Here is a 13,003-nt window from a genome sequence, read left to right as displayed (position 1 = left end):
AACATCTGCCGTTTAGTCAGGAACTACCAGTCAGCAAGTAGACTGTTGACCATTACTGGGACTGGTTCTTCAGCCCCCCTCCTTTAATTTTCATGTGCTGTAGATTACTGACATCTCCACAACTAAAGAGCTGAAGAGGAGATAGCTGAACTAGTTAGCTGACTTGCACTGGTGTGTGCTCATTTAAAGTTTCTGGTGTTTCCTAATACCTCCCCCCCCATTGCCTCCTCCCCGCCCCCCCCCCACTGCCTGGTGCAGATGCAGCAAGGGCCTTCCAACAAGCCATGGAAGCCAGCCCGCCATAGCCTTGTGCTATTCTTTCCCCTCCATCCTCTGGAGTGTCTAGCCTTTTCTTTTCCACATTAACCATTGTGGTTATACAACACTACTTAGAGATTTTTGAAGTATTAAGTGGTATATAAATGCTTTTAAATAAATAAATGCCAGCACAAATCATGCTTCTAGCCATGAATAGAAGTGGATTTGCAAACCAGTTTAAACGGAACCTGGCTTGCATTAGTGCACATGTAAAAAACCCCATGGTTAACGCCAGGAAAGAGAGGGAAGAACGTTGGTACACATCCCAAGTGGCTCCCAGTTTGGAAAACATGGTTTGTAGGGGGAGCACTAGACCACTAAGCTATTCTTGAGAATTTTATATGATTTCTTTTCAATAAAAGTCCCCATACACTATGAAATATTAGCAAGGCCTTGCAACAACAAGTATTTAAAAGGGGCAGACCTAACTATTGGAGAGTAATGTTTCTTTGTTTTACTTTTCTGTGGAAACTGCCTTAGGCTCCAAGGTGCATCTGGCAACTTCATTGTAGTTTTAGGCATTGTAGTGTTAGGTAGTTTTAGACGCACCTCTTTACTCTGGCCTTTGACACCTGAGACATATATATATTTTACGGCCCACCCTATTTTGTAATTTTACACAGTTTTTAATGCTGTATTTTTAAATTGTTGTAACCCACCCTGGGACTTTTGGGTGAAGGTAAGGTAATAAATGATGGTGGTGGTGACGATGATGATGATGATAATAAAACTTTTCCTCTGGAAAGACGGCAAAATAATTTCTCGAGACACTTCTGTACACTGGCAGGTTGACAAAGTTGTGTTTGAAAGCCATTGATCTAAACCTTCATTCAGATTGCTCTAACTCAAAGCCCATGTGTACAGACATAAAGCAGGCACCCTTTTTCAGGTTTGATGAAGCAAAAGGATTTTGGTGTCAAGTGCTGGAAGGAGGGAAGACCAAGTGCCTGGGGAAGAGTAAAGGAAGAAAATATCCAGACATGGATTCCTCAGTGAGTAACCAAGTGGGGGGTTTCTTCTCACAGAGCATGGGATTCATCTCAGTGTTGCAATTGGGAGGGAAAAGAGATGGCCAGGAGTGGTTCTTCCTTAATTGTTCTCTCATTTTGGAACTATTGCAGTCCCGCATGTTCCTAGCAGACTTCTATCGCGAGCACAACATTGAACTATCCAAGTTGATGAACAAGTTTGGGCAGCCACTTCCTACGTGGCTCCGAGAGGAACTGCAGAATTCTAGCTGGAGCTGAAGTGAAGGCTGCTAGCTCCAGCGCTTCCAAACATCTGGGTGTGGGAGCCACTGGAAAAAATACACACCACTGCCATCTCTTCTCTATGAACGTGAACCAGAGGAAGAAGCAGGAAGTGCACCGGCCTGCGTGTAGACCTTGCATCTTCAAGTATTGATGGTTTGTTACATTGGAGTGACAGCCAGAGAACAATATTGCACAAGCTTCTGTGCAGTCATTCCCATCTCCCCTGAAATTTTAGGATGACTGACATAGGAGTGCTTCTGGGCTATAATTCCCCTGTGCCGGAAAGCAAAGAATAGATTCCACAAAGAACAAAAGCATGCAAATGTGTAGGCTACTGGGACATTCCCTTTTAATGTCCAAAACCACTCAGGATGCTAGGAAGTGAATGTCTTAATATCGTGACGGTTCCCTTATGTGGTTCTTAGGGTGAGGTTTCCAAAGTTGTTAATAATGGACAGCAAGTTGCAATTCTCTCACTGTAGCCTTAGTTGTTGCATTATCCCTATTCTAGGGGACAAGGAGGGAGGGAAAGCAAATGGGTGATTAGGCAGCAGAAACCTGCATACGTTCTCATGTTAGAGGGATTACTATTTCTTTCTACTTGTGGCAGATAAAAGATAATGAAAGGGAAATGTGATGGTACCACATTCATTCATGAGCTATGAAAAAAAAGCATCCACTTGTAAGTAATCACAGCAGTCTTAACTTTCAGTTGGGGTGAACAGGGGATTCAGCTGTCTCTTGAGTAGACTATCCTTGTGCACTGCTCCCCTCTTTTATTTTGATCATAACAAGACTGAGTGAAATGGAATCGGGGTCCGTTCAAATTACCATTTTCCCTCCAGTTCTGCAGGTGGTGGGGCTCCAGCCAATTCTTACGATCTAAGCTTACTATTTCCTCATTAGAACCACTACCTACATGAGTGGAAAGTTACATGAATGCAATCCTGCCCATCGCTCCTAACATGCCTTATGCAGAGTGGTCCAGCAGGTGCTCGCAACAAGTGCCAGCCTCACGGAGGGACATGCAGCAGCTGACTGGCAGGAAGACTCCTTGGGGTAATTCAGTATGCCCAGCCTAACAGGGAAAAAGTGATTTCAGCCAAACTTATACATGAAGCCTTAGCTATTGTGTATTTTTAATGGTGACTTGACCATCGTTTGTAAATATATAATATGGACTATATCATATTTCATTCAATGTATCCCTGTGCCGAGGGAAATGTTCTACAACCAAAAATGGAACCAACAAACCTAAAACCCTGTGGCTGAAGAGAGAAGCATGTGCTGTGCTTCCTGCAGTGGATTCATGTATGTCATTCACATTGAATGATAAGAAAAAATTCTTGGCTGTTGCAGCTGAGCACAATGTCTAAATAAAGGTTAGACGTAGCATTTGGAGTCAATAAATGTACTACTTTATTTCTCTTTGCTTGCACTTATACTACCTGCTTCTATTCCCTCTTGTAACAGGGGCCAGCTGTGGGCACACAGGCCAGTGAGGCAGCTGCTTCAACACTGGGTGGCAGATAGCCCTGGACTGCTGCAGGGGCAAGTCATGGGGCCAAGAAGTACTTGATGCCTGTGCATGACCCATTTAGAAAGTGGGAGCAAGAGCCAAAATACAGTATCTCCTACTCATCTTTCTAGAAGCTATTACAAGAATAGGGGACCTGTACTATTCCTACTAACCTGCTCCGGTTGCTATTTTTAATAATTCATACTTTCAGTGTAGATAGAAAAAAACTGAATTATCACAATAGAGCCCCTTAGCTCAGTGAGCTACTACAGATGCATGTCAGACAACATGATCAGCTAGTGCCTTCATACTTTCCTACGAAAGCCTCCTTGTGCCGCAGAGGGAATGAGTAAAGCTATCTTCTGTGAAAGAAGTTCGGTTTCACTTATCTCAAGACAACTAACGAGATGTATGGCTTAGATCAGGCAATGAGTTTCCTCAGGAAACAGCCTTTTAAGATAGCAAGATGTTGCTACTGACACCTTGATCAAGTTACATCTCCAACGTTTCTATAGCGTATTACATGAGAGCATATGCTAGTTTATTTATTAAATTTATATCCCGTCCTTCCTCTCAGTAATAACATACTACTGTGCTGGTTTGTAACTGAACAGAATTTAAACTACATAAAAGGCATGGACACAGGAACAGAGAAGTATAGTTGTACCTATAACAATACCATTAAGAAAGGCTACACAGGGGTCGCCAACGGGGGGGGGACATTTTGAGAAAATGCTGAGGTCACCAGTCACAAAACAGCTGCCAGAGGGGCATGGCATAAAACAAAATTAGAAAGAGTTCACATTGCTCTGCCCTCCCCTGGGATAATCTCATTTTTACTGTGGAAAGTCAGCTTATGTGCTGCTGGTCCTGATTGTGGCAATACAGCTGCTAAGGTGTAAGAACCCCATTCTCCCCAATCTTAATTTATTTATCATTACATTTATATCCCACCTTTAAGGAGTTTGTTTGTCCTGTTTGTGCCTACGTACTAGTCACTGTATTGTTGCATTTAGGGTTCTGACCGTGTTTCTGTTGCCTTTTGCTTTCCTTCTCTCTTTAACCATTTGAAGAGTTTTTTCAGTCATCCGCTGAGGTCTTTCTTTTTAACTAGAGGTATTGTCTTTTTGCATACTTCCCTGATAATGTCTTTGACATTGTTCTTCTGGTTCTCTAAGTTTAAAGCCTCTAGGAGGGATTGAATCTTACCTTTTAAAAAAATGAAAGCTCAGAGTGTAGGGCCCATGCCTGGGGACACCGATGAAGGCATTCACAGGTGCCATGGCACCCATGGGCACCACTTTGGTGATCCCAAAGCAATGAGCTAAACTGGTTAGAGAAAGGCAGGTCATCTGAGGCCGGCTGGCTTGTGAAGAAAGGAGGTTGCGGTTTTACTCTGATGTCTTGTCCAAGGTGTTTTTTTTAATTGGCTTTATCACTTAAGTGTTTTTTCTTGCTAAGTTGCTTTGGGACATTTATTGTTTAATGCAATAAACAAGTACGGTAAATAATATTAACAAATATAATTCAAGATCCTAAGAGCCCTATTGGATTAGTCAAAGGATCTCCCCCTTCCAGCATCCTGTGTCAGTGGCCAACCAGATGCTGGAAGGAACGCCACAGCAGACCATGAAGCCCACAGTTCTCACCGGCTGTTTTCTCTTCCTGAAAATGGTATTCAGACTGCCACTAAAGCTAGAGGTTCCATTTATCTATAATGGTTTATACATGCTTTATAAAGCCCATATAAGCCTCAGGCTATCACTACATTTTGTGAATTCTGTAAGATGATTGTGCATTGTATGTAGTACTGACATCTGTCTGTCCTGAATCTTCTTGTCAATCTCTTTCATTCTATGAGCCTAATTTGTCCACTGTGTCTGTTAAACTGTCTCATATTTCTTCTTAGCTGTCTGTCTTCTGAGGTAAATCATCCAGCACCTCTAGACTTTCCATGTAGGTAAAGAAGATGCTTCAGACCTTGCCAATTTTTGTTTTCCTTTTTCTGCTGTAATAGCCTTTGTGAACTTGGTATTCGTTATGTGGCAGCATAATAGTTACTGTCAATCTTTTATTTTCAATCTCATAGACTTTATTTCTCTCGTGCACATATTTGACTCAGTTTTTCTCAATGCCATTTCAGAGCCCATCAGTATATATTTGAAGTTTGGGGGACTGGACAGTCCCATGTGAATCACTTTAAACATGCATCGGTAGCAATCTCAGTAAGGGGTCGGGATTGCAGTTCAAGATTGATAAGGAGATAGTCAGGAAATACCTAGTTAACCTAAATGAGTTCAAATCTCCAGGGCCTGATGAACTGCATCCCAGAGTATTGAAGGAACTTGCGGATGTACTCTCGGAACCTCTTGCCATCATCTTTGAGAAATCCTGGAGAATGGGAGAGGTGCCAGAGGATTGGAGACGGGCAAACGTCGTCCCGCTCTTTAAAAAGGGTAAAAAAGAAGATGCGGGGAATTACAGCCCGGTCAGTCTGACTTCAATACCGGGAAAGATATTAGAACAGATAATAAAAGAGTCCATTGGCAACTATCTAGATGACAATGCTGTGATTAGTAGGAGCCAGCATGGGTTTGTCAAGAAAAAATCCTGTCAAACTAATCTCATCTCTTTTTTTGATCGGGTCACTGGCTTAGTAGACGGTGGAAATGCTGTAGATGTCATCTATCTAGATTTCAGCAAAGCGTTTGACAAAGTCCCCCACGACCTTTTGATTAGCAAACTGGTCAAATGCGGACTACATGGAAATACTGTCAGGTGGATTCACAACTGGTTGGAAAACTGTACTCAAAGAGTGGTCGTCGGTGGCTCTGCTTCGGACTGGAAGGAGGTTTCGAGTGGAGTGCCACAGGGTTCTGTCCTGGGGCTGATACTCTTCAACATTTTTATCAATGACTTAGATTGAGGGTGACTTAGGTGACTTAGGTGGAGGGAAGCCTTATGAAGTTTGCGGATGATACAAAACTGGGAGGGATAGCTAACACAATGGAAGACAGGAATAAAATCCAAAGGGACCTGGATAGACTAGAAAATTGGGCTGAAATTAATAAAATGACATTCAATAAAGACAAATGCAGGATTCTGCATTTAGGCCACAAAAACAAAATGCACGGGTACAGGATGGGAAATACCCAGCTTAGCAGTAGTGCGTGTGAGAAGGACCTTGGAATTGTAGTGGATCGCAAGTTGAACATGACCCAGCAGTGTGATGCTGCGGCAAAAAAGGCAAACACGGTTTTGGGATGCATAAACAGAGCTATAGTTTCCAGGTTGAGGGAAGTAATAGTCCCACTATATTCTGCATTAGTCAGGCCTCATCTGGAATACTGCGTTCAGTTCTGGGCACCTCATTTTAAGAAAAATATAGACAAGTTAGAGCGGGTTCAGAAGAGGGCAACGAGGATGATAGCCGGTATGGAGAACAAGTCTTATGAGGAAAGGTTGAAGGAACTTGGCATGTTCAGTCTGGTGAAGAGAAGGCTGAGGGGGGTGACATGATTGCACTCTAAGTACCTGAAGGGCTGTCACATAGAGGAGGGTACAGATTTGTTCTCTGCTGCCCCAGAGGACTAGGTCTAATGGTTTTAAGTTGCAAGAGCATAGATTCAGATTGGACATTAGAAGGAACTTTTTGACAGTAAGGGCAGTTCGGCAATGGAACCGACTGCCTAGGGAGGTGGTGGGATCCCCTTCGCTGGATGTCTTCAAGCAGAGGCTGGACAGCTATCTGCAGGAGATGCTCTAGCTGTGGATTTCCTGCTGTGAGCCTACAAGGCCCCTTCCAACTCTATGATTCTATATACTGGGTCTCATTTGCCTTTTTGCTGCTGCCCGTTTACCCAGTTTGGAGCTCTTTCTAGTCTGATTGGGTTTTTAACCATAAATAATGTAGTGTCAGCCCTCTCCACGTTGGTTATGCTCACAGCATTCTAAAAGGGTCTGTAGTACTTCTACGTCTTCCTTTAACTATTAATAGATTTTAATACTATTTTCAATTAATTTATCAAGCAAAGAAGTTAGGGTAACTGGCCCTACCACTCAAGAAGAAACTAGTAAATATTTCCCCCCAGAATTAGTATGGTGTTGCATACTGTCCAACTTCAGGCTTAAAAGGAGACTTATTTTACTAGTAAGTTACAAAATTGTTTTTTGTTACAGCAACATTTCCGCATTTTAGTTCCTTAAGAAATCCAAGTGTATGCTATATGGAGCCACTCTTATGGGGTGTGGATCCCCTAACTTATCACTTATCAATAAGCTCAAGATTCTTGTCACCTCTATTTGACAAAGTGCTTCAAATGTCTTCCATAAAAAATGCTGGTTCAGGTGTGGGTATCTGGCCAATATTTTCCATAGTGAAGACCCAATGTAAAGAACTTCTCTGCAGTTTCCCTATTCTCTAGTACCCTTTCATGTTTTCTGATATTCAGAATACTACTCTGGCTGGTTTCCCCCCTGTGATACATGTAAGGACTCTTCATGTGCCGGTTTTAGCAAAATGTTCTCATTTTTCTCGAGCCTTCCATTTGTTTTGCCAGAATTGGTGCCTCTGTTGGGCTTTACTTGCTAACCATCCTGTTGAGCTGGTTATGTATTTTTTATTATTTATTTGTTTATTATTTTATTTATATCCCACCCTTCCTCCCAGCAGGAGCCCAGGGCAGCAAACGGAAGAGATAAAAACACTTTAAAACATCAAAAAGACCTTAAAATACATTAAAACAAAATGTTATAAAACATTATTAAAAAACATCTTTTAAAAACATCTTTTAAAAAGGGTTAAAAACATTATTAAAAAAACACATATTAACAAGCAATTCTAACACAGACGCAGACTGGGATAGGTCTCAGCTTAAAAGTCTTCAAAAGGCGCCGAAAAGACAGCAGAGATGGCACCTGCCTAATATTCAAGGGGAGGGAATTCCACAGGGTAGGTGCCGCCAAACTGAAGGTCCGTTTCCTATATTGTGCAGAATGAACCTCCTGATAAGATGGTATCTGCAGGAGGCCCTCACCTGCAGAGCGCAGTGATCGACTGGGTATTTAAGGGGTAAAACGGTCTTTCAGGCATCGTGGTCCCGAGCTGTATAGGGCTTTGTACACCAAGACTAGAACCTTGAGCTTGGCCCAGTAGCAAATGGGCAGCCAGTGCAATTCTTTCAGCAGCGGGATGACATGTTGGTGATACCCTGCCCTAGTGAGCAGTCTCGCCACTGCATTTTGCACCAGCTGCAGCTTCCGGACTAAACTCAAGGGTAGCCCCACATAGAGTGCATTACAGTAATCCAGCCTGGAGGTTACCAGTGCGTGGACAAAAGTGGTCTCATCTATGGTATATACTCAAGAGTTCCTTTTATAGTGTTATTAAGCAGATTCCCATCAACCTGTCTTCGTATTAACCGATTTCATTAATCGTCTCATTTTTTTCTGTATTGAAATTAAATGCCAGACTTCCTTGGTGCATTTCCATTTAGATACTGTCAAGAGGTGGTTCTGGTTAGCAGGTTCTGGTTAGATTCAACCACTTTCAACCACTGTCACTTTCCATAGCAAGACCCCAGCCGAGTTTTAATACTCACCCAATTCTGAGTGTGTGCATGTCTGCAATTCTTATAAAAGCTACGTATGGAAGGCAAGAGAATGCCTTTAACAAGAGAATCAAAGCTTGCTGTTTCCAGTTTTTCCTCTTTTGTTTGAGCACATTCTTAGTGGTGGACTTTAGAATGCATATTTCCAAATTTTTCTTGTAACCCATTCTTGTCTATTAGATTGAATTAGATTGAATTTCTTACTTTGCTTCTCTCTACAAATGGTCTTCTTATGATTGTAAACTTGCCCCTTTTTTGAGATTGTGTAGCACAGGAGTCACCAACCTAGCACCCGTGGGTGCCATGGCACCTGCTAAGGCCTTCCATGATACCCACAGGAAGGGGTCCGATTCTGAGCTTTCATTTTTTTTAAAAGTCAGTTTCTTGCCCTCCTAGAAGGAATGTTATAAACCCTTCTAAGCAATTCTGTGAAATGATACACAAAGTCTGGCTGCTCCTGCCTGTGTTTTTAGCCAAAGAGTGAAGTTAGAGGTGTGATTGATAAGTGAGATGTTTGGACACCAGGCAATAGGGATCCCTGGGCTCCTAAAGTGCTTCTGTTTTTCCCTTTTCACCTAGCAATCAGGATACATCTTTCTTGTGGTGGGTTTGTCTGACATTAGGCACGCCCCAGGAGTTATTTCTGCAACTACTGAAAAATGAAATGGACAGCCTTCAAGTCGATTCCGACTTATGGGCGACCCTATGAATAGGGTTTTCATGGTAAGCAGTATTCAGACGGGGTTTCCCATTGCCTTCCTCTGAGGCTGAGAGGCAGTGACTGGCCCAAGGCCACCCAGTGAGCTTCATGGCTGTGTGGAGATTCGAGCCCTGGTCTCCCAGGTCATAGTCCAACACCCTAACCACTACACTATAAATATGGGTAGATGTTAAAGATTCCCATCCCCAAATGGCAAATACTTGAAAAGTCTTTGTGTTTAATGGGACTTATTATAGGTAAGTGGATACAAGATGGCAGCCTAAGCTTTGGTTTATGGTTGGCATCAGGGAAAACAAGATTCCTGTGCCTTTATAACAACTGCATCTCCACAAGCAGGACCAGCATGACACAGCTGATTTCCTATGATAAACATGAGGTTGCCAAAGTGGGGAGAGAGAAGCAGCAATAACTGTATTCTCTGTAATTTTGTGTTTTGCTATGCCTCCCATGGCAACCATTTTGTGACTGGCATCCACAGCAATATCTCAAAATTTAGTATGTGCCCACCAGTCCAAAAAAGTTGGCGACCCCTTGACTAGAAACAGTGCATGGCGAGTAGGGTCAAGACGAAAACCAGTACTACATCAAAGATGATTCATGTTAAAAGGTAAAACCTTCTCCAAGGCAATGTTGGTTCTGTGATTTATCATATCCTCAGCATGATTAACAGAAGTACAGAGAAGAGAGTCAGTCTAAGAAAATGAGAGTTTTAATCAGGAAACTGAAACAAGGAATAAGAAATTGATTACAGGAGAGCTAACATCCCAGCCAAAGTAATATGACTGTACAATTCAGAACCACCATTGTTAGAACATCCTACAAAGCCTGATGACAGAAATTCTTTCAGGGCCACAGTCCAAGCAGCAAAGAAATCGCAGCAGCCAGCTCAATACTATCCTGGGGCATGTACTAGTGGTACCTTTGCCCATCTAAATATGTAGGCAATGCTGGCTGAGGAGCCCTTTCAGCTTCAGCCTGAGCTCCTCTGCGTAGTTGCTGCAGGTAGGAATGGTGATGGAGGAGCCCAGGATGTGCAGAAAGAAAACTCTGCCTCTCCTGTCCCTATGATGAATTAAATTTTTAGAACCTTATAGAAAGTAGTATACATATTTATAAATGCCAAAATAAATATTATAAAGGACAGGCTCCACCTTACCCCCTTAACATGCATGCACACCCATACATACATAAACACACAGATCATTTAGAAAAACTCCACACAGGAAGGGGGTCAAAAGCATTGCCCCAAGTGTTAGCCAGGCCTCCCTCCCACCACACATTCTCACTCACTCACACACATCCCACATACTTTCTTGGCTCCATCTGCGGGGGAGAAGAAAACAAGGGAAGTGGAGCACAGCCACAGTTGCATGAAGAGGAATGTCATGGTATAAATACATCAAACCAGTGGTTTTCAACAGATAAAATAAAAAAAGATCCTGTAAGGAAGGATGCCATGAACAGAACTGTAGCTAAAGGAGCATCCCCAAGCCATCATGGTGAAAAGGTGGTCATTTCCAGAGAGACCCTTTGCCACAGATCCTTGGTTTGCTTGCTGCGCTTCAGGTTCTGAAGGATGTCATTGAACTGCATCATGCCCATAGGGGTCAGGCAGAAGGCGCTTCTGGCGCTGCGAATGGCATTCACAAAGTCATCGTAGTCTGCTGGGGTGAGATGGATCAGCCGGTGGTGGATGTACTTTAGAGAAAACAAAGGGGAATGGTGTTGAGATACAGCCTCCAAAGGAACAGTGTATTTCTGCTTTCTATCAGTATCTACCCCCTTTGTTACCATGGAGGCATTAAAGTTTAGGTAATCAGGTACGTTGAGAGGGAAGAGAGGGTCTGGCCTAAGATCACCCAGTAAGATTTGTGGCTAAGTGGAAATCTGACTATCAGCACTATGCTGGCTTCCATTTATTCTATCAAAGAAGAGATGACAAACTATGAAACCCGGGTAAGAGATCAATAGAAGGAAGTAAAACCTTTGCAGGGAAGGAATCCTAGACAATGAAGCAATACTATAGTAATTCTAACACACTCAACACATACACTAAATGAGAAGAAATTAAGAATCCCATATTCTGCCAGCCTTTAAGGGGCATTGGAAGTTTGTGTTCATAAATTATCCTGACTTACTAACCTACAATTGCTTTGACTCAACAGGTTTCACATTATCCAGGCAGGTATTTAGATCATGATATGGTCTCCACATCGATCAGACAGTAACAGCTATGCTTTCAAAAGCAGCAAGAAGCACCAGTTACCAAAAGAGGTCTACCTAGGTGAAGCAGCCAGACTGTCTAACTGGAAAGAAAGGGGTATGCATACCTGTATGTATGCCTGCTGGCATCTCTGTACCAACTGATGGAAGGCTGGTGTGCGCAGGTGATTGTGGACATGGGCAGGATTGAGCCTCTGCAGGGATTCCATTATGATCTCTTGCAGCACAAAAGGGCTCAAGACCCCCTTGGCTGCACCAAGACAGAATTGATGCACATAGTTGACACCTGCAGAAAAATAAAGGTGAGCATAGCGGGGCAGGAAGAACAGGCAACAGCGGAAGAACAGAGAGGAAAACTTGAGCATAAGAGAAGTCTGGTCCTCCTTTGCAAGGGGCAGAGCACAACATCTACAAATTAGCTGCAGTAAGCTGGAGTTCACTTCAGACAAGGGAGAGTCTGTCACCCTCACTTATCCTTCACTTACCAGCAACTGAAACAACGTATGGAGGAACCTACCAATAAAAGAGGGCAACAAACTTTCCACATTTTTTTAGAGCTATGGTTTGTTTACACTTACACTAACTCACACTAAGGCAAGGAAGGCTAACCCATGGAAGTTTTTTCTGGCTCCCCAAGATTTGATACTGCTCCTATGGGTCCCCCATTGTGATGCCATGATGCAAAAAGTTTTTTGTAAGCCTCCCAGCCCCCACTTTTGTAAAAAAAAAAAAAAGTTAAACCCGCAGTTTCATAAATCCCCTGCTGTGATGCCAAGTTTTTTTGTGGCCCTCAGTTTCCCCCAATTTGTCCATTGATTTTTTTTTTTGTTAAAACAAGTTTAATTGACCATTCCCATGGGTCCCCTGCTATGATTATGTGATGCCAAAAGATTTTTCTAACCCATTTAAGATTCCTCCCCCTCGTTTTGAGGGGGGAGATATTGCCCATGCCCACTTTTACACTCTGGCTACACCCACTATGGCATGTGGTCTCCATAAGGCTGCCACCCTGGGCTCCCTCTGGGCAGAAGGTTGGGATATAACTTTAATAAATAAATAAATGGATAAGGTTGACCATGGGTCAATGCAGTCTTTGGCCTGGAAAAGTTTACCCCCCCCCACCCCACAGTGCTACCACCAAATAGTCCTAGAAAACCCTTTAGCTGTTCACTTTTGGTTCCTCCATCATGGTGCCACTCATGACTCCATGGGAAAGGCTGTAAGATTTACCCTGGTTCCTCTTCAAGAATGATTTGCATTTCCAACATTTTATCCAGTTCTGAGACTAGTGGCACTACTAATGTACAAGCAATCAGATGAAGATATGGTTACATTAACATCAGAAGAGCCAGAAAGAACA

The 13,003-nt window shown here is 42.8% G+C and overlaps 2 protein-coding genes across 8 annotated transcripts in view; one reads left to right on the top strand and one right to left on the bottom strand.

Annotated features, from left to right (window-relative positions):
• The window catches only part of NDST2 (N-deacetylase and N-sulfotransferase 2), a 196,154-nt gene extending 193,173 nt beyond the window's left edge, over positions 1-2,981 (top strand). For all 3 annotated transcript variants that reach the window (XM_061634799.1, XM_061634801.1, XM_061634802.1), the window contains 2 exons: positions 1,208-1,310; positions 1,440-2,981. In XM_061634799.1, coding sequence (XP_061490783.1) covers positions 1,208-1,310; positions 1,440-1,565 — 229 coding nt within the window. In that variant the 3' untranslated portion in view covers positions 1,566-2,981. The remainder of the gene's footprint in view (positions 1-1,207; positions 1,311-1,439) is intronic.
• Positions 2,982-10,106: 7,125 nt separating this feature from the next.
• The window catches only part of ZSWIM8 (zinc finger SWIM-type containing 8), a 111,266-nt gene continuing 108,369 nt past the window's right edge, over positions 10,107-13,003 (bottom strand). For all 5 annotated transcript variants that reach the window (XM_061634794.1, XM_061634795.1, XM_061634796.1 and 2 more), the window contains 2 exons: positions 11,751-11,929; positions 10,107-11,118 (listed from right to left, as the gene is read on the bottom strand). In XM_061634794.1, coding sequence (XP_061490778.1) covers positions 10,915-11,118; positions 11,751-11,929 — 383 coding nt within the window. In that variant the 3' untranslated portion in view covers positions 10,107-10,914. The remainder of the gene's footprint in view (positions 11,119-11,750; positions 11,930-13,003) is intronic.

This window comes from Rhineura floridana, chromosome 7 (assembly GCF_030035675.1).
Source record: "Rhineura floridana isolate rRhiFlo1 chromosome 7, rRhiFlo1.hap2, whole genome shotgun sequence".
Lineage (NCBI taxonomy): Eukaryota > Metazoa > Chordata > Lepidosauria > Squamata > Rhineuridae > Rhineura > Rhineura floridana.
This window is presented reverse-complemented; position numbering and strand designations above follow the sequence as displayed.